This window comes from Brassica napus, unplaced genomic scaffold (assembly GCF_020379485.1).
Source record: "Brassica napus cultivar Da-Ae unplaced genomic scaffold, Da-Ae ScsIHWf_1724;HRSCAF=2353, whole genome shotgun sequence".
Taxonomy (NCBI): Eukaryota; Viridiplantae; Streptophyta; class Magnoliopsida; order Brassicales; family Brassicaceae; genus Brassica; species Brassica napus.
In genome coordinates this window covers 65766-88317 of record NW_026015142.1, presented here as the reverse complement: position 1 = coordinate 88317, position 22552 = coordinate 65766, and the positions used below count along the sequence as shown (strand labels likewise).

General features: G+C 27.7%; 2 protein-coding genes and 1 pseudogene across 2 annotated transcripts; 2 read left to right on the top strand and 1 right to left on the bottom strand.

Annotated features, from left to right (window-relative positions):
* The first annotated feature begins 8730 nt into the window (after positions 1–8730).
* Positions 8731–10298, top strand: LOC125598503 (signal peptidase complex catalytic subunit SEC11C-like). The gene is made up of 8 exons (XM_048772541.1): positions 8731–8941; positions 9050–9162; positions 9236–9307; positions 9386–9421; positions 9491–9536; positions 9658–9745; positions 9834–9891; positions 9992–10298. The coding sequence occupies exons 1-8, from the start codon at positions 8863–8865 to the stop codon at positions 10040–10042; spliced, it is 543 nt and encodes a 180-aa protein (XP_048628498.1). The 5' UTR covers positions 8731–8862; the 3' UTR covers positions 10043–10298.
* Positions 10264–11394, top strand: LOC125598509 (annotated as a pseudogene).
* Positions 11395–14345: 2951 nt separating this feature from the next.
* On the bottom strand, positions 14346–16918 carry LOC125598504. Its single transcript, XM_048772542.1, has 3 exons — positions 16796–16918; positions 14784–14924; positions 14346–14682 (listed from the first exon to the last, which is right to left on the bottom strand). Exons 1-3 carry the CDS (start codon positions 16850–16852, stop codon positions 14506–14508), a joined length of 375 nt encoding a protein of 124 aa, XP_048628499.1. The 5' UTR covers positions 16853–16918; the 3' UTR covers positions 14346–14505.
* Positions 16919–22552: the final 5634 nt, after the last annotated feature.

Here is a 22552-nt window from a genome sequence, read left to right as displayed (position 1 = left end):
GTCATTTGGACATATTATTTGAATTCAACTATAATAATTATTTTTGTAAATATATTAATTTTGATTAATTTTCTTATTTACATTTTAGGTTGGTTGTTGTCTTAAATACATAAGTATATTTTATTAAGATTATGTATAATTTAAGATATATTGTGATTAGAATAAAATAAAAAATAAACTAAAATGTCTGATTTCAAATAACATAAATTAATATAATGATAATATTCTAAAGTCTCATGCATATATATAAATTTTACAAAAGATCTAAATTGTAACAGTGAGTTAGTATTTTATTTATCATTTGTTAATAGGTTTTAAGTCATCATATAATTTAAATTTATAAAATAAATAAACTATTATTATATAAACAAAATAAATAAATTATTATTATATAAACAAAATAAATAAATTATACATTCTTATTGTAGTTACATCTATGATTTTATATATAAGTTGGGTTAGTTGCTAATAAATTATACATTCTTATTTTAGTTACATCTATGATTTTAGATATAAGTTGGATTAGTTGCTAATATGTTCATTTGTTAATATGTTTATTACTAAAATTTATTTTTAGTTTTTTCAATATCTCTTAAAATATGCAGTAAAAATGTGATTGTATTTTATAAATTATATTATATAAGTAAAATAAAATTTATTTATTTTCCCGTAATTGTAAGATATTATAGTAAACTAAATATATGAAAAAACATAAATAAACATTTCAATAATAATAATAAAAATTTATTTTTTTGTCAATTAAACCTATATACGTTTATGTTACTTAACTATTTTGTGTAATCATCTAAGAAAATATATAGATATATATAAAAAATTCAATTACTTTGAAAGTATATATTTGTATTGTGTAAAATTATGTTTTAAAAGAAAAATATTTCTTTTCTAATACCAAGATCATTTGTGTGAACTTTTTTTTTAATGAAATCGCATTATCTACAAATACATATTTCATCTAAGAAGATGTAGATTAAAAAAGTATTTTATTACTTCAAAAGTATATTTTTGTTACTTAAAGATATTTTTTAAATGGAATATTACTATTTTGTGAACTTTCCTTTTTTTATGAAATCATATTATATATACATATATTTTTATTTTTAAATTATTTTAAAAAATTTATAAATGTTTCCTTTTTATTTATATTGTTTTTGGAAAATTTTAAAAAGTAAAGAATTAAATGGACTTTTTTATTTTATTAGGGGTATCATAGTAATCAACAACCGTAAGAGTTAACGTGAGCGCGACACCTAGAAAAGTGACTTCTCAAATAATATTATAGAGATTTTTTGTGATAAAGAAAAAAAAATTATTCTATTTTTGGTTTCCAAAATTGATAAATATATGATCACATGACAATATAAATTAGTTTGTGCCATATGCTAATTAATATATATATATATAATTATTTAAAAGTAAATATATATAATTATTAAATAGGAACTTTCCTTTTAGAATATCTTAAACTAAAAATCAAGAATTTTTTCTCAATATAAATATGGGAAATTTGAGTTGACCAAAAAAAGTTAACCAACAAAATATTTGGGAATTTGGTTGTATATAAAAAAAAACTTTAATTCACCAAATGATCATATCAAGCTATATGCCATGATATATTCTTTGTATTGTATAATAATTGACATATTACTCTTCTCTCTCACACTCACGATGGACAAGTTTTTTTTACAAATTTGTTTTCCCGGTCCTTTCAACTTTTAATTGTTTTCATTCAAAAAGTGATAAAACTTTATATTAACATATTTAAGACATATATTTTATACACATAATATGATTTGAAACTTTCAAAACAAACATATATTTAGATTTTATACAATATTACAGAAACTCGATTTTAAATCTATAACACATACATATGCTGTAGTTATATTTTATTTTCAAACGAGATACAACTTTGTTGTGTTCTATTTTATTTAGAAACTAGAATAGAAATGTAATACACAATCTCTCTCTCTCTCTCTCTCTCTCTCTCTCTCTCTCTCTCTCTCTATATATATATATATATTCATATTTACACGAAAATAGGATAGTATGCAGATGTAAGTATAACTAGAGCTTGACCCGCGCAGATATTCATTTTGGTTTGCAAAAAAAATATTTATCTTATATAAATGGTAATATATGTTTTTAAAATTTATATATATATATATATTAAATAATTATTTAATATATTTTAAACACAATCATTTTAGAATTTATAATGAATAATTTTATTTTATTTTTGATCCGTCAACTGTTACAACCCTATTTTTAAAATATAACTCGTGTGTTTGTGCAAATATATTTTTATGAATCAAAATTTTAATGTAAAATAAAATGGTTATCTATTTTTATATTTGATTTATACGATTAAATAATTCAATATATTATTTAAAATTTTGTGGTTTATATTATGTATTTTTATAACACCTTTATGTTTTTAGACGTAGTTAATATACCAAAATAAAAAATAACCACCCCGTAATAATAAAATCTTGTTACATTTTTGATATTGACTAAGTATAATTTATTGTTTACCCAGATTATAGGAAACATTTTTTAATAAATAAACATAATTTGTTATACTTTATTTTAGGAAAATGCATTAATTAAACTATAAAAGACAAGAATACTAAAAGATAGGTAAATTTATTAGTTCAGTGACATTAAAATGTAACTAACTTTGAAAACTAAGGGGTAATTTATATTGGTACTTCTCTTTTAATAATATATGTTTATCTTGTATAAATGGTAATATATGTTTTTAAAATTTATATATATATATATATATATATATATTAAATAATTATTTAATATATTTCTAAATACAATCATTTTATTTTATTTTTTGATCCGTCAACTGTTACAACCCTATTTTTAAAATATAACTCGTGTGTTCGTGCAAATATATTTTTTATGAATCAAAATTTTAATGTAAAATAAAATGGTTATCTATTTTTATATTTAATTAATACGATTAAATAATTCAATATATTATTTAAAATTTTGTGGTTTATATTATGTATTTTTATAACACTTTTATGTTTTTTAGACATAGTTAATATACCAAAATAAAAAATAACCACCCCGTAATAATAAAATTTTATTACATTTTTGACATTGACTAAGTATAATTTATTGTTTGCCCAGATTATAAGAAATATTTTTTAATAAATAAACATAATTTGTTATACTTTATTATTTTAAGAAAATGCATTAATTAAACTATAAAAGACAAAAATACTAAAAGGAGGTATATTTATTACTTCGGTGGCATTAAAATGTAAATAACTTTGAAAACTAAGGGGCAATTTATATTGGTACTTCTCTTTTAATAATAGAGATATATCCACACGTTTTAAGGAGAAAAATATCTAAATGTATGTCAAATATATGGGATCGCAATGAAGAAGTTGGAGGAGATGTAGAGGGTAAACAACAACAAATATAAAAAGAAGAATGGTGATATCGGCAGACACACACACACACACACCAGATACATACATTCAGACATTGAGTTTTCTCAATAAAACACACCGACCTTGTCTTATTCGTTTCTCTTAAGATTAGTTTTAATTTTGTTCATACTTGTGATCTTGCGACCCGATATTCAATAATACAGTTAATTACTGTCATAGCATTTCTGATTACATAGTTATTGTTCTAAAGAGTTTTGTGTCCTAAATTCTTTCTTCCTTAATATATTATAAACAAACACTCTAAATACTTAGTGTGAATTTTAAGAATCACAATAACTAAGCCTTTTAATTCAACTTATATTGATCTTTAAATTTAAGATTTTTCTAGAAACAACAAAATTCAATCCTCGAACATCTTTTGTCCAGCGCCTCCTCACCGTGTAGGATGCATCCAGAGGCGTAGCCAGGTTAGTAACTATGGGGTCCCATGCACCCATAATATTATTAATATTCAGAATTTTATTAACAAAATCATCGGTTAAGATGGTAAAAAATCATTGTGTGCACCCATAATATCTTAAGTTCGAGTCTCAGTTTTTGTCATTTTCAATTTTATATCAATAATGCACCAACTGGAAAAAACTCTAGATTCGCCCCTGGATGCATCATCATTGCTCCTTTCAGTCCCCCAAATCCTCATGGTCCCAATCTACCTCACCGACAAAGACTACCTAACTCACCAGTTCAAAATCCTCGATAGCCAAATTTTTATGCTAAGTCTGGTTTTCACCATTCTTGAAATTCAAATAAATGCAAGAAGAATTCAAATTAAGAATGGAGATGATTTCATTTCAGCATCATCAATCACTTGATGTTGGTATCCCCTAAACATTATTTGTGAAATGATTTGCACATGTATCATCACCACATTCAATTTTTAACAAAAAATGATGATATGACTTTTGAAAATTATGACATGTACAATTTTCCTTATAAAAATTTATGTTTTTCGTAATTTTTTTAATATGATAACCATTAATTCATATATCCGTTAATGTAATTTTTTCTATAAATTTTTATTTTACCAAAACTATTTACAAATAATATTAATTAATAACTCATATATCACCATTATATTAAAATATACATATATATAAATTAATAAAAATAAACTAAATATAATTACAAATATATTTTTACATCAATTTATATACCATATCTTGTATATATGTATATATACTCAAAATTAGTTGTAAGTGTGTATTAACAAATACAAAACTAAATAAACACTAATCAAATAATTGTTTTGATATTCAAATGATTAGAATTTTATTTAAATTTATCGGTTCATTATATTAATTAAAAAAAAATTTCAATAGCTTAACATTATTTAACGAAATAATAATCTAAAGTTTTAAATATATATATATATATATATATATATATATATATATATATATATATATATTTGAATATAGACATATTTAAAACTACATGTTAAGAGACATATTTAAAACAAATACCATTAAATACAATATAATATAAATTAAAATTTTATTTTTATGAAATGTAATCTATTTTCTTATAAAATGTAATATTAACTCTATTGTAATTTAGTTAAAATTAAAGTAAAATACTTAACCAAATCAAAAGAAAAAACTACAAAAGAATACATTTATGGTTTTATTTTTTACATACCGACGAAGTTAAATTATAGAAAATAATTTCCAAATCTAATCTAATTTATTAGAAAATAAAATAATATTATATTAAAAAATTTATTTATGTGCATGGCTCATGAATACTATATTATTAAAATTTATATAGTTAAATATCGACAGATTTAAAGTAGGTGATAAGAGAACTATTTGAATAGATAATCATTACATAGAGTATAATATAATCTAAATTAAAAAAAATATTTTTATAAAATGTAATTTTAACCCTACTAAAATTTAAATAATATTAAATTAAAATTTTTAAACCAAATCAAAAAGAATAAAACTACAAAATACAGTTATGGTTTTATTTTTTCCAAACCGGTAATTTAAAATAGTAAAAAATTAATTTTCAAAGGTAAACTAAAATTTTATTTTCAAGTAAAAAAATATTATATTTAAAATTATTATTTATGTGCATGGCGGATGAAAACTCCTAATTAATTCAACAACAAAGAAACACAAAATATGTCTTCACGAATAGAAAGATGGTGTTTTACTAATGGATCTTGGAAGGATCATTAATTATATACTCTGGAAATGATTGGTATAGTACATTAGAGGATTTTGATGGATTAATATGGGCCAAGAATACAAGGAACAACTTTTCCCTTCTACACGTAGAATTGGAAGCTTTCATATGTACGATGGATCATATAATCTGCGACAACTCTATGTAACGTTTACGACAGATTATTCTCGGTTGGTGAAGATGGTCTCGGAACCTGATGAAGGACATGATTTTGTATTCTACCTCGAAAAAATACGACGAATCAAGGACAATAAGATTACACATTTTCCCAGCGCTCAGAACACAACGACGGATTGTCTTGGACATGGTGCTTGCACTCAATTGTTCCAATTTATCTTTATAAACGCAGAGTCCTCTTATTAGTTAATCCCCTATATAATAATCCTAGAGCATTACAACATGTTTTCGTAGGTACGTGTCATTACTAGGATGACTCTTAGAATCTTAGAATAATAAGTTGGTCCATATATATATATATATATATATATATATATATTTTTATTAAATTAACTATAAATTGATTAGTAGTGTACAAACGAATATTCTTATTTCTTTCCTTAAATAAAAGCTATGGAATTACCTAACATAATTAACATATATACAATAATTAATAATTATGAATAATATATATTTGATAACAATTTTTGTATACTCTATCTTTTTGTTTAATTTTATATTATTAAAAGAAATTAAAAATCACATTTAGATTTGTTCTTATATGTTATATTTTGATTTTTTTTAGAACGACTATAAATTACTAAGAATGGTAAATGTCACACTTTGAAAATTTGGATCAACGGTTTAACTTTTTTTGTTCAATCAAGATACAAATGATCGTAAATCGTATGAATATGAAGTCTCACTAATAGGTATTAATATTATATATATATATATATATATATATCGCTTAAATTAAATTATATACTATATAAAAATATAAAAATATGCTAATTTCAAAATTCACATTGAAAAACTATTGAGATCTTAATATTTATTTTTGAAATTTGTATTCAAAAATCTAACGTTGGAAGTTTTGTGATTAACAGTTTAAATTTTTGTTACAGTAAATATACAAATGTTAATAAAATTATATGAGTACAAAGTGTCAATAATAAATATTTATATTAAAATGTACTATATTTATTTATGTCAATGTCATTAAAGTTTAATTATATACCGTATAAAGTAAATAAAATAATTGTTTTGGTTTATTTACCAAAAACATGATTGTAAATAAACAAAAAGAATTGGTTTTGATTTATGTGCTTATTCTAATGTGTATACTTTTATTTATACAAATTATTTTTTAAATAGGTGGTTTCTAATAGGGTAATTCTCTCAAATAGCCATTTTTAAGTTTTTGTCACAAAAATAGACCTCAAAAACTAAAGTGCCCAAAATAACATTTTTTATTTTTTATTTTGAAAATTTTAAATGTTTTTTATTTTAAAAAAATTGAAATCCTATCCCCAAAACTCCACTCCTCAACTCTAAACCCTAAACTCTAAACCCTAAATCATAAACCTTAAATCCTAAATTCCACTCTTTAACTCTAAACCTTAATGTCTAGATTAATTAAACCTAGGGGTATAAGTGTATATTTATTTCTTTTGATAAAACATTAAAGTTTATTTTGGTCATTTTTATTTTAAGATCTATATTTGTGACAAAAACATTTTTAGGCCTATCCTAGAGAATTTCTCTTTCTGTTATTTGATCTTGACAATCTCAGAAATATACTTCTTCAAATCGAAGTAATTTTTTAATATTGGAAGTACTATATATATATACATATATATATATATATATATATATATCATTTCATTCAGATTAAATAATTTAGTTTTGATTTTTATTCCTAAAAAGATTTTAATGAAATATCATGACAAGATTCCAATCACTTTATTTTGAGTTTGTTTGAAGAATATGAGATTTGATCATTCGTCTAATATTTGTTTCTCTCTAATATCCTATCTAGCTAGTATAATTGTAAGAATGAGAGATTTGAATTATTTATTATAAGTTTTTTATTTATCATTTAATAAATCAAACAGTTCTTAGTTTATACATAGTTTATATATACTATAACGGTAAAGTATTATATATATTTTTATCGGTATACTCTTAAGTAATTAAACCTCAAAATCGTAGGTTAGTAAAATAAGTATTTTGTTTTATTGTTATAGAATTATATGATTTTAGACCGAACTGGTGAATACATAGATATTTATATTTCGAATCCGCACTTATATTATATAACAACTTGATATATTAGATTTGAACACTAACCTGTAAATAGAGTTTCTTGATGATTTTCTTCAAAATATTGATTCTTAGATATGTATCTGGAGTGGAGCTAATTTTTACAGATGTCCATCTTTTTAAATTGACACTTATGTAATTTACCGAATTCACAGAAGAAGTTAAGAAAAAAAACAAAACTCATATCAGTGAAACAAAAACGAGAATGAAAGCACAATTTTATAGAGATAGAAAATAAAATCACTTATAGAGAGTTAATACTAAATAAATCGAGAGCAGAAAACCTAATCCTCTTTCATCATTTTACGATCAATGTTGGTTATATGGTTTTGATGATTTGTGTCAGACGCAAAATTTAATTTTTTTTTGTGCATACGAAATTTTAAAAATAATTAAAATGAGTTGTAATACGTTAAATCTTCAACAATAATGATACATTTAAGATACTAACATTTGTATTCGTCATTTTACAATCGATAAAAATTGTATTATTACAAAATATTTAAACTATTTAATGAAAAAATAGTAATACAAAAGATTTTTTACGAGTATGCGCGCCCATTATCATCTAGCATAACATTAATCGAGTTGATTCTTTAATCAAGAAGATCTTGAAAATAGTGAATAAGCATAGAGTCAACCATGTCATCAAAGTATATGCCACGTCATAATAATGCAGTCTACCATGTCATGAAAATGTAGCCAACCAAAGATTTAAACCACGTCACTGAACCGGATCTCATTTGTAAACCGGTTCTCCGATTCAGGCAAAAACGCTCTTGGAGAAATCGTGCCTTTTAAAGAGCTTGACCCCGAAGGACTCTTCTTCTCCTCTGCTTCGCTTGAAATAACGTTCGTCTCTGCGATCTGAACCCTTATCTCGTCGAGAATCAGAAGAAAACCGAAAATCAAAAAGATGGGTTGGATCGGAGAAACCATAGATTCAATCAAATCCATTCAGATCCGTCAGCTTCTCACTCAAGCCATCAGTCTTGGTTAGTTCTTCGACCAGTAATTTGATTAATTAGGATCTTGAGGTCACAATGTGATAAACCTTATAGCTAAAGTTTGCAACTTTATAATTTTGGTCTGTGTCTGCTTAGGGATGATTGTTACGTCTGCTTTGATCATATGGAAAGCTTTGATGTGTGTCACTGGCAGCGAATCTCCTGTGGTTGTTGTTCTCTCTGGAAGTATGGAGCCTGGCTTCAAGAGGGTAACTGTTGACTTAATTAGATGCATTACATTACAAAACTGTTTGATGCTCAAACTCTGAATCATACCTGTAGGGGGATATACTGTTCTTGCACATGAGTAAAGACCCTATTCGAGCTGGAGAAATTGTTGTTTTCAATGTTGATGTAAGCTTCCATCTTCTTGTTTTGTTTCATTATCTTTGATTCTTGTTGTGTTTTTAACCAGTTTGCTTCTCTCTTCAGGGTCGTGATATTCCCATTGTACATCGTGTCATTAAGGTAAGGCGTCTTCATTATCATCATCTCTCAGTTACTTATATTGTGAAGTAAGCTTGATTCACATTATAGGTTCACGAAAGGGAGAATACAGGAGATGTCGATGTTTTGACGAAAGGTATTTCTTCTGCTGATTTAAAAAAAACTTCACCTTTTTGAGTGTTTGAGCTGTTTTTTTTTTCATAGTGTTAATTCTTCAGCACACAATCAGATTTTTATTAAGTTTTGACTGTTTCTAGGTGACAATAACTATGGAGATGATAGACTTCTGTATGCTGAAGGGCAGCAGTGGCTTCATCGACATCATATAATGGGTCGTGCTGTCGGGTAACGTCAATCACAGAACTCTTAGTGCACGTATGTGTTTAAACCGAAAGCTGTCTGGTAACTCAGAAATGGGTTTTGTCTGTTTCAGGTTCTTGCCTTATGTTGGATGGGTGACTATCATTATGACAGAAAAGCCTATCATCAAGGTACAAAGTCACTCTTTGATCAAACCCAAAATGAAAAAAAAATTAGTTTGTTTTGTTTTGTGACTTAAGACATTTTTTGCATGTTCTCTTCTTGTTGCAGTATATTCTCATAGGGGCATTGGGTTTACTCGTTATAACGTCCAAAGATTGATTTGAGTTGTTTGGAAAGGCATGGACTCTGGTTTATCACCCTTCTGGTCTTGTTGTTTTAAGGGAAAGTAGAATTTAAAAGACGGGTCATTTTGTGGTTTAGACCACTTTAAAAGAGCAGAATTAGAAGCTAATTTTTATTGTTATTGACCAACTCAAAATGCAATAGTGCGTGCATGAACAGTGTGTTATCTTTACAAATGTTAGTGTCTCAACTCAAGAATGAATGAAGTAAGGAAAGAATAAGCATTTCAGAATTCACAAAAGCAGTCCGGCAACAAAACCTATACCAATTGTAAAAATCGGTTTTATGAACCCACAAAAAGAAGACGTTGTTGACTTGTTGTCGAGTAAGTTATAAAAACTCACTGGCTTTTATAGACAAAATCAAAGATAAAAAAAAAGTCTTTTGTTTGAATGGTTTTTCAAATTCATTGAGAAGGGAAAAACAAAGTTCAAAAGATTTGGACTTCGCTCATATATTTCACTGCGACGGTTTAATCTTATGCTTAACGGAGCTGCACACTAGACTTGTTGTTTGGAATCCATGTACCGGTCATAGCAGTAAGATTAAACCTAGAACTAGTTACTGCTATGAAGATAAATATGCTCTAGGATACACCACATCTGCTACAAAATCTTGAAGTATCGGGTATAATCGAAACAAGCAGAAAGTGAGGGTTGTTGAGTGTGAGATTTATGATCTTAGCTCTGATTCTTGGAGGGTTCTTGATTCCTTTCCTCTTGACTACTCCCTATATTTCGAGGGCATGTCTTTGAAAGGAGATACTTATTGGATTGCTGAAGATAAAGTAACCGAGTTGTTCTTGATCAAGTTCGATTCACGGCAGAGAGATTTGTGCGTCTCCCTCTTCCCTTGTAGAGTTTTTATATTGTAGATACAGCCCTTCTTTCAGTCGTTAAAGATGAAAATCTCTCGGTGTTACACATTAATGATAGGTCACGTGTGATGAGGTTATGGGTGACCAATAAGATTGATGAGGAGGATGCCAAAGACTTGTCGTGGAGGAGTGACTTGGTCTTGGAAATGGATTCTGCTAAATTTAACTTGAGTGTTGAAAACTTCTTGTTGGATGAGGAGAATAAAGTGGCAGTGTGTTGTACCAAGTTCACAAGTGATAGGACCATGGTTTACATTGTTGGAGAGGATATGTATAAGAAAGTTTATGAAGATACTAGGGACGCATCTCCTATCAATTGGCCAGTGATCCTTACTTATGTTCCAAGCTTGGTTTGCCTTCACTAAGAAGCGAAAGAAACCGCGGTTAGCCCTCAAATGAATTACTCTTTCTTGGTGATGTTCTTCTGGTTTGTTTCGGTTTAGGTGATACTTGATTATGATTTTCTCATGCCTCTTCCTATACGTTGTTCTCTCCTTGCACGCACTTTCAAATGTTTGATCTTGGAGAAAATATCACCACGCAAGCATAATGCTATCATCCTTCTGGTCTTGTTGTTTCAATGGAAAATACAATTTAAAAGACAGATCATTTTGTGGTTTAGACCACTTTAAACAGTAGAATCCGAAGCTTTTTTTTTTTTTATTGTTATTGATCACCTCAAAATTGCATAGTGCATGAATAGTGTGTGTTAATGTTACAAATGTTAGTGTCAACTCAATAATAAAGTAAGAAAAGAATAAGCATTACAGCTCAAATTCCAGAAGCAGTCAAGCATAGCAAAACCTCTACCAATTGTAAAATGGTTTTTATGAACTTCAATTGTAAAACAAAGCAGTTGTCTGCAATGAAGATCGATCACAAAGTTCAGACGAGTAAATTCACTACTGTAACTACACATGAGACCAGAGTATAGCAACTGAACAAAACAAGAGTGAAACTGTTTCAACTCAAACTGCTAGGAAAATGGTAAAAAGGAGAATGCACACGAGGGAGATAGAAGAATAACGAGCAACGGCGAGGAGAAGAGAGAAAGTCAGCGGCGATTCCGCATGCTTCCGACTCCGTTTCCGTTTCCGTTTCGGAACCAGGAATCAGTACGTGAGACGTGCCTACGGTGTATTCAGAGCCGGTCCTTGAATTAATGAGGTTACACAAGCAAAAACAATTATGTGGCTGGGTTGCCTAGAACCCTGCACCTCTTCTAATAGTCAGAGACACCAGACCGCTGGACTAAAGCAACCTTTGATGATTTTTGTGGCTGATAATATACTTATAAAATTAAAGGCTGGAAGCCCATGCTTCATTGGCTTCGGGCCAGGGCCGGCTCTGGGTGTATTGAAAAAGATACTCGTCTCAGGCCTCCGATTAATATGACTTCTTCAGGGTCCCAAAATTTAAAATAATTTATAGTCTATTGATTTACATTTATTTAAATAAAAAACATTTCTACGAAAATTGACTAATCCACTTTCTGAATTCATGTATTTTTCTATATGACATAATATAGGATATTGACGTAATAAACTTATTTTTTTTCAGTGTTAGATTTTGTGTATTTGGTGAAAAAGATACATCATATTAGAAAGTTGTTTTTATTACAGTTGTAAATAATTTTATTTTTAAAACTTGCCTCATACCCCTAAAACTCTTCGCACGGCATTGCGTGAGACACGCTTCCATGCAACGTAGTTGGAGATGCAATCGTTTGATGGGTTTATATTGCAAAATCAAAAGTTGGTAACGAGTAACGTCAAAATAAAATTATAATGATAAGTCAATTCTCATTTATTACATTAGGTCTATTTAATTTTGATATCGGTTCGGTTTTAAGTTGTTTTCGGTTTTTATCCAATTAAAATATAATTGTCATTCTAAATCCATATTTATTTTGGTTTGTTCGGTTAAAATGCTTGACGTTTTTGGTCTTTCTAGTGATAACCAAAAACTATTATTATTTGTGTGATTTCATGTTATATGAATTTTAGACATTCATGGTGTCGAACCAGTGGTTTCATATTATAAATTTTAAATGCATGAAAAGTCAAATTAAATATAAATAATAGTTGAAGAAGAATTAAAAAAAATAAGACAAATTATTTCATTTCAATTTGGTCGATGGTGAAAGAAAGCATTAAAAATAAAATATTCCAACTTCTAAGAGAATTAGAATCATCACTTGTGGTGAATATTTAGTTATATAGGTGTTCACGTCAATGTGTACATATATGTGTATGTAAAAGTATATAAAGGTGATTGATAAATATATAAATATACTGTTAATTAACATTAAAAGACATTTTTGTTCAAAATAACATATGAAATATAAAATTCTTAAAATAAAATTAAGTAAAAATAAAATAGGCCTAGATATTAGTGATTTTTTGTTTGAAAATTATATTTCTATGTGGAACCTTTGTATAACCCGTGAAACTCTGCATCTGAATTTTATAATGAAAAAAAAACGTAAATTAGTTCATAGTGTGAACACATATTTATATAGAGTTTGTCTGAGAATTTCTCTACACGTGACACGTCAGTGTATCCATTCTTAAATTGTTGTGAGGTTGTCATGCGGCAAACTCAGTGTAAACACATTAGTGTCAAATGTTTTTCTTTTAATATATAGGAGATGTGAAACTTTTGTATAATCCGTAGAATCACGCATCTGAGTTTTATAATGAAAAAAACGTAAAATAATACATAATGTAAACACATTTATATAGAGTTTGACTGAGAAGCTTTCTATACGTACACGTCATCATAGTCATTCTTAAATTGCTGTGAAGCTGTCACGTGTCACAAACACAGTGTGAATAATATTAATATCAAATGTTTCTCTGGTAATGCTCGTTTCTTTATTCTCAATACATAGTATTTTTTTTTATTTTTGTCCGACGTTCCATGTATTTCGATATCAGGAGCCTACGAAACCTCAGTGAAACACAATGCTTTTTCTATTAGAAGGTTGACCTGAAGCGACATGTTTCGTAAACATAAAAGTCACCAGAAAAAAAAGAGAGCAACTCCCAAATTGAAAATATAATACACAATGTATTGTTTATCTTTACAATTTCAATTCCATTATATAGGAACAAACTTAAATGTGAAACCAAATACAGGAACGAAAATTGTAGCTCGAATGTGAATCCAAACACAGGAACAATTGTTAATATTTCATTATTACCACAACAGCTTTCTTAAGTAAGAATACAACCCATTTTTTTAAAAAAATGGCTAATTAAGTACTTGTGTATATTATGTCACTGGAAATAATAACTGGAGCATGGTCCAATAGTATGCAGATTACCAAGTAAACTAGGAGCACCGTGGTTCACTGTTGAGGCAATTTAGCATATAGGCTTTTGATTTTATTTATATAAATTAAAAAGAAATGGATGATATTATTATACAATTAATTCATAACAAAAATACCACAAAATCAGAAAGTTGAACAAACAATGCAATAAAAAAAAAGTTAAAACACAACATTAATTTATGTTTATATTGAGAAGTCAGGCCAACGTTCCTTGAATTATTCCGTTTATATATTCCTTGAGCTAGGGTTGCTCGGGCGGGTCGTTCCGGCTGGACTGCTAGGATTGCTCGGGTGGGTCCTGCCGGCCGGGCTGCTAGGGTTGTTGGTGGCCGGACTCATCCCAAGAGTGTTTTTCACAGCGTCGGCTGCTCCTTGTGCCATATTCTTCACTTGGCCACCTGTCTACACTCCAAAAGTAACAATAAATATGTCAATGGGGTATAAACCAATAAACTATGTCAATATCATTCATTAATCATAATGAAAAAAGAAGAAGAATAAACCTGTTGAATGACAGTAGAGGCCTGTGAGATTAGGGAAGGATTGTTCTGATCATGTTCTGCGTGTGACTGTGGGTGAGTGTGATGATCAACATTCTGATCCATTGCGTGTGATACTTTGTTCAAGTACTCTTCCTTCTTCAGCTGTAATTAAAAATGTATTATTCCTCAAAAAGTCCGATGTAGAAAATTGATTGATGGTCAAAATTCAAAAAACTAAAATACATAAATAAATAAGGTGTACTTAAGTTCCGGTACAATACATATGCAAATGAAACCATAGTCTTCGGGTTTCAAATATACTAGAGATTGACCCGCACGCCCGTGCGAGTGTTAAATTTTTACTTTCTTATAAATCGATATTTTATTTTTATGATTAGTATTATATATTTTATATGTGTCATAATATAATTAATTGCATAAGTACTTTTAGATTTCTATACATCATAATCGAACCTGAATCAAATAGAGTAATATGATTACTTTTGGTTATTTGGTTATTTTTAGTTTAATTTGAATTCAACATACCTGAATTGAATCGGTTAATATTCTTACTTTTCATACAAATATCCGTACCGGCGTCAAATACATTAGTTTTTGGATATTTGTAGGTTTGTATATATCAAGACTGAATTCATCTGGACCCGATTCGAAACACACATGAAAATTTATAATACCGAAATGAAGTCTAGTTTCAAAACTCAAAAAGCATGATAACCCACAGAAATAACTCGTAGCTGAATAGTTATCCGAATGTCCATGTCTAACCGATACATAAGTAAATAAAAAAAATTGTTAACCATTTTGAATTCTTATCACAAATAGAGTGGTTTCATTCAAATATGTCGAATTATTATAGTTAATATGTAAATAATCCTGGCAAAATATTATAGTAAATATAATTAATGAGATAGTTAAAAAGTGAGAAAATGAATGTAAAAGATAAAATAAAAAAATTGAAAACAAATAAGTTTTGTTTTTCATGTCACTATTATATATCATATATATGTCATCATATAATTAATCATATTTTATATGTACCATAATATAAGTAATCATATAATTAATATTATTTTATACATACCATCATATAAATAATCACATATATTATATTTATAAACTTAATATGAAATATAAAAACCATAATTTAAGTTGGTGTTTTTAATTAAGTTATGTATTGTATTTTTCTTATATATAGTGAAAATATTTTTTAAATGGTTATTGGAAAATATTTTAGTAAATTTTTTTAAAATATATATATATATATATATTTGAATCAATTATTTATATAAATTAATTTTAAATTATTATTTTGATTTGAATTTTGTATAGAAATAATTAAAATTGAGAAAAATGAATGCAAAAGATAAAATAAAAATTGAAAACAAATAAATTTTGTTTTGTACTTCTGTAATAAATGAGATTAACTTATTTAGTAAATATAATAGATGAAGGGTTAGAATTGATTAACAATATAATAAAAATCTTTTAAAAAATCAATTAAGATAAGCAAGTATTATTTTCTACTGTTATCCATGCTTCCAAACAATTCTCATTTATACTACTATCCATGTTTCCAAACAATTCTCATTTATACTACTATCCAAGTTTCCAAACAACTCTCAAATGTACTTCAGTTTTAATAATATAGATTTGGTCAACTTTTAGAAGAAAATTTCGAAAGTTTATTATATATGCATAATACGATATCAAAACGCCACTGTATCGTGATATTTTTTTAATTATTCTTCATTTAAAAATAAAAAATAAAACTTCCATTATTTATCTTAACTTGTGAAACAAGCCACGCCAAACCAAGCGAAGCCAAAAGACCCCAGCGGGGAAAGTTTACACAAGCTCCAAACCTAACCACCTAAGTTAGGAAACTGCCAGACCAAAAAAACAAACGGCAGGACCAAAAAATACACATCTCCTAACAACACAAACCAAGAAGAGAGAAAAGTAATGTTGATACAATATTCTTCGACATTGTCCTTTTGTGTTTTTGTATGTACCTGAACTTGACCGGTGGCTTCTCCGGCATTGTGGCTTAACTCTTGGCTTGACGACATCTTCTTTGTGGATCTGTTAACGTCTTTAGTTAAAATTGTAAATTGTATAATACGTGAACAGATTGATATGCATCATAATGGTATTTATACAATTCAAAAGCCTTTTTTAGTAAAATCCTGGATCTAAGCATTCCCCTGACACGTAGAAAGAATTTGACGATTGATACGGCTAAATTTTGTGGAGATGATTACTTTTCGGACGTATTACCCATTTAATTATCCTAACATTGCTTGGTCAAGCAGTGGAGGAGGATGTCTTACTTTTCTTTCTTTTTAAATGTAACTAGATCATGACCTCCGCTTTGCAAGCGCGGATTATTTTATGATGGAAATTTTCACTAATAACTAATAAATATTTTGTTAATTTGTAAGAATTTTGTTTATTTGAATTTTCTTTGCATTTAAATCAATGCTTTTAAATTTGACCCGAATCCGCGGTCAAATCGGTTAATCCGGTGATTCGATAATTTAATTTAGGTTTTAAAAATATTTGTATTTATAAAAATCACTATATCCGAGACTAACCAATTGAACCGATGGATGTCCGATATGTTAACATATCCAATTTGATTTAAATTGCTATAGTTTCATAATTTGTCAACTTTTAATCCAAATTTTAAAGTTTATTGTTTTACAATTTTATTAAATTATGACATTTCTACAAAATTTTGATAGAGAAAATAATAGATATAATTAACAACTATAAATGTCTTGATCATATTACTCCATTTTATATAACTTAATTAATTTTATTATAATTATTTTGTGTAATTTTTCTTGTTAATCATTTATATTATAATCGCTTTAAATTTTTTGTTAACAATTAGTATTAAGCATTTTTCTTTAGATAACATATATTTTGAACATTTTTTCATAATTATTTTTGTTATTATAGTTATTGTACACTGTATAATGTTTATATATTTATTTTTTTATGTAATGGCTATTATTGAATTGTTATCTTACTTAAATAAATGATAGAACCATTATGTAGTAAATATAAATAAAATAATATGTTAATTTAATTGATTTATCATCGATTGAAATGTTTTTGTAGTATTTAAACCTGTAAAAGTAAGTTTTATTTATTTTCTTTTTTATAAAGTTTTTGAATATTTTTTAATTATTTAATTTATTTAAATATTTGTTATTAAAAAGATAAGTTCTAATATTTTATATTGTTTGGACATAAGATTAATTATAGTGTTGTTTGGAAAATGGATAGTAGTATAAAAATGACTATATTGTTTGGAAATATTGATAGTAGTATAAAGAAAAGATTATTAGTGATTTAATGTATAGGTTTAACTATAAAATAGGAAGATGTATTTAATTTAAAAACTTATAAAATAAATGTTAGGTCCAACATAATATTTCTGTTTTAATAATATAGATCCATATGAAAAAGATGTAAGGTGGGACGTTTAAATGCATAAATAATTTGGTAAATAATTATACTTTTTTCTAAACAGTTGTAAATGTAGTAGACTTTTTTCAACTAACGATTTCTTTCATGAAAGCATACAAAATGGGTTACAGGGATAAGATAAATAAGCTGGCATGTCCTAAATTTCCAAAAACACAAACCCCAAGTACGGGAAAGCCAAAACTCAAATACAAAGAAACAAGAAACAAAGAGCAGATCTTTTCTAAACTAGGCAAATCAAAAGACCCAACACTCTAAACGATTTCAACACAAATCTGATAAAGAAACTAGAGAATAAGATTTAGAAGAACTAAATCCTCGCCTAATCTACTATCGAAGAGGAAGTAAGAGCATCTCCAACCCATCCCTATATTTGCCTCTAAATGATATAATAGAGTAAAATCAGTTCCAATCAGTGTTTTGAAATCCGATCCGGACCCGCGGTTGAACCGGTAAACCCGGTGATCCAGAAAAAATCCGGTTTGGATTTTATGAAAACACAATATTTAGAAACCCGCAAAAACCCCACAAACCCCCGCTAAAACCCGGAAGCCGATACCGGTTGAACCACCGGTTGAACCAATAAATAACTTTTACTCCTTTTTTAGTTTTTAGATTATATTTTATATTCTAAGTTTTCAATTAGAAAGTTAGGTGCTGACAAAAAAAGTTAGATTTTCCCTTTTTAGTTTTATATTTGTAATTTTTAGATTTTGAGGAAGATTTTTTACTATACCACCTAGAGAAAATGAAATGAACGATGATAGAGAGAACCAAAATTAGTTGATGTGGTTTGGTGTTAGTTTATTTCTGTTATTGATAATTTATTACAATGATCTTTTACTTTTAGTTTATTTTGAATGTGAAGTTAATTTATTATTCACATTAGATATTTAAATATTTGTGAATTTTATATCTTGATTTTTTAGATGTCATAACTCTTAATTTGTTACAGAAAATTTTAAATAGTCTAAACTATTTTTTGATAAAAATAAAAATATAAAAACTAAAGTTAAGTATTAGTTAAAAATTTTTAAACATAAAGTATATACATATCCAAACTATTATTTTATGTTTTAAAAAACATTTAGAAAATATTAAACTTTTGGTTTTGTATATTTATTTTCATAGCTAATATATTATTATATAATAAAATTAATTGATTTATTAACCCGCGACCGATCCAGTGACCCAGTGACCCGGTAAGTCGTCCGGTTCAGTGTCTGGGTCGGGTTTAAAAACATTGGCTCCAACCCACCATTTTTCCTCTATATTTAGGGAAAAAAATAGCATTCCTCTATAATAGAGGCAAACTTTTTTATTTACAAAGTAGTCCTCTAATTTTTTATGATTGTAACTAAAATACTTGTGTATGAAGAAATACAATTCTTACAATATAAAATCACACCTTTTTGCTTACGTACTAATTATTAAGTTTTATAACTATAGTTATAATTAAAATAAAAAATATTATTATTTATTTAAAACTCAATTATAATTAAAATAAAATAAAAAAGTTATTATTTTATTTAAAAGTCAAAGACTTTTTATTTAAATATTAATCAATACAACATATTAAAACAACTTAATACTCCAAAGAAAAAATATTTTGCAGCACAACAAGAAGCATGTAGAAAAGATGTAGAACGTGTATTCAGAGTTTTACAATCACATTTTGCGATTGTGAAAGGCAGGTACGTTTTTGGAAAAAAAAATACTACATGATATAATGACTACATGTATAATTTTACATAATATGATTATTGAGGACGAGCGTGATCTCGATGCACCGATTGGAATTAGAAGAGAAGCTCCACCTCCGGAAGTCCATATACCAGATAATGAAGATAACCGATTCCAAGTGTTTCTAAGTTGATTCAGAAAAATCAAAGATAAAGAAGCTCATTTCTCACTTCGGAATGCATTAATTGATCATTTATGAGAAACATTTAGTAATAATGATTGTTAGATAATGGTACTTTATTTTATTTTTTTTGTCTAATGTCTTTTGTAATAAAATGTTTAATTCAAATAATATTACAATTTTATGAAAAAAATTCAAAAAATATAATGAATGGGTTAATTTTTAACATTTACAAGCTAGAGGTGTAAAATGTAAAATAAAAAAAGAATCTTTCAAGAATATTCCTTTTTAGAGGAAGAAATAGAGAAATACATTGGAGAGAAACTCACCTCTATTATAGAGTTCCCTTATTATAGAAGAAAAAATAGAGAAATACATTGGAGATGGTCTAAGAGGAAAACCATATTAAACGGCTTTCGGGAAAGCTTGAAGGCGCTGAAACCGACCAGCATCAAAATAATATATATGAATCTGCGCTCTTCTACAAGACTATTAAATAAAATAATTTTTAAAAATATAAATTATGAAATATAATATTTTTATTAACCGAAAAAATTAGTATATTAAACTAGTCCTGATTACAATGGTTATGAAATTATACTCTCAACATTTATACACTAAATTTAAGCAAAAAAGACATTAAAACACCAACAGAAAAATATATAACAAAAAAAAGGAGCAATTCTCTCAAATAGCGAATTTTTAAATATTTTTCACAAAAAGAACTATCAAAGAGAAAAATAACGGTAAAAAACATTTTTACCCTTTTTTATAGATGTACAAATATAAATAAATAAAAGTAAGAAGAATATTTTTTTTTGACAGCAAAAACATTTACAGACTCAAATAGACTCTGTAAACTAAAGTGGCAACTCTGCATCCATGTGTACGACGAACGATGGTTGTATCTGACAACTGTATGCCAAGCGATCCGCCATTATGTTTTCCGTCCTAGGAACATGAAGGATCTCTGAGTTGGTGAAGCGTCTTCTCAAAAGCTTAATATCCTCCAGATCACTTTCAAATGCTGGCCATTCCTCTGGTTTTGAAACCATCTTCACCAGTTGAGAACAATCTGTTGCAAACATGACCCGATATTGTCTTAAGTTCTTCATACATTCCATTGCCCAAATTAATACCTCCATCTCCGCATGAAGAGGTGAGAGACTTTCCCTTACATTTCTTGTCCCTAACAAACCCTCAAATCCCGGAAGGGTGTTGAGTCAGCCTTGTCCTGAAAAAGAATCATTATCTTTCCAAGAACCGTCAGTGAAACACTATCTTTTTGTGGTCTCTAAGGTCGATCTGATCTGTACTTCAGGTGCCACTCTTGGATTATTAATAACATGTGCCTCAGTCCAAAGTGTTGATTCCAATTCTGCTAAGTTAAGCGTTTCTCTCGGATCAATATCTATATTACTGAAAACTTTATTATTCCGGTCTTTCCAGATGTACCATAGTATCCATGCAAAATGATGATCCTACATTTTCGGGTTAATTCTCCAAAACAAATGATCCATATTAGCAAATAGAGAGCCAACAGAAAAAAAAGTTTGGGTTCGATGGAATCTTAGATAGTGTCCACACTTGACGTGCCTGAAGACACTCGAAGAACACATGATTTATTGATTCCTCCGGGTCTCCACTCCGTGCACAAACTGTATCTCCTTGTATTCCTCTTGATTTTAAATTTTTTGTCACTGCTATACAACATGTCAGCAGCTGCCATGGAAAATACCGTAACTTTGGAAGGCACTTCACTTTCCAGCAGAATACCTTGAGTGTATCTACATTGGGTCCACAAAATTCTGGTGGTTTTTCATTGTCCGGATATATCCTTTCTACTTGATACTCTGATTGTACCGTGTATCTCCCATTATTAGTGAAGTACCAATCATTCATATCTTCCATCTGATTTCTATTCAGAGGAATACTTTCAATCAATTTTGCATCGTGGGGTTCGACCAAAAGTCCTAAGTGCATGTAAATTCCAAGTACGGAAGTCCTGATGAACGAGGGAATCTACTGTAAGGTCCGAGTAACTGTTATGAAGGTTTTTGTTAGCTGGTCTCGGGCGAGTGGATGGGATCCAAAGATCATTCCATGCTGAGATAGATGACCTTGTTCCCACCCGTTTGATGAGTCCTTTACAAACCAGAGATCTAGCAAATTATATGTTCAAATTCAAAAAAATATAATTTTTACCCAATTTTTTTTAAATTTTATTTTTGAAATTCAACAATGTTTTTTGAAAGTATTTTAAAATTTTTATTTTAAATTTTAATATATATTTTTTGTCATCAATATTTATTTTATTTTTTAAATTATAAACTCCATCCCCAAAATTTCACCCATTAACTCTAAATATTGAGTCTATATTAATTCACTTTATGAGTATAATTATATAATT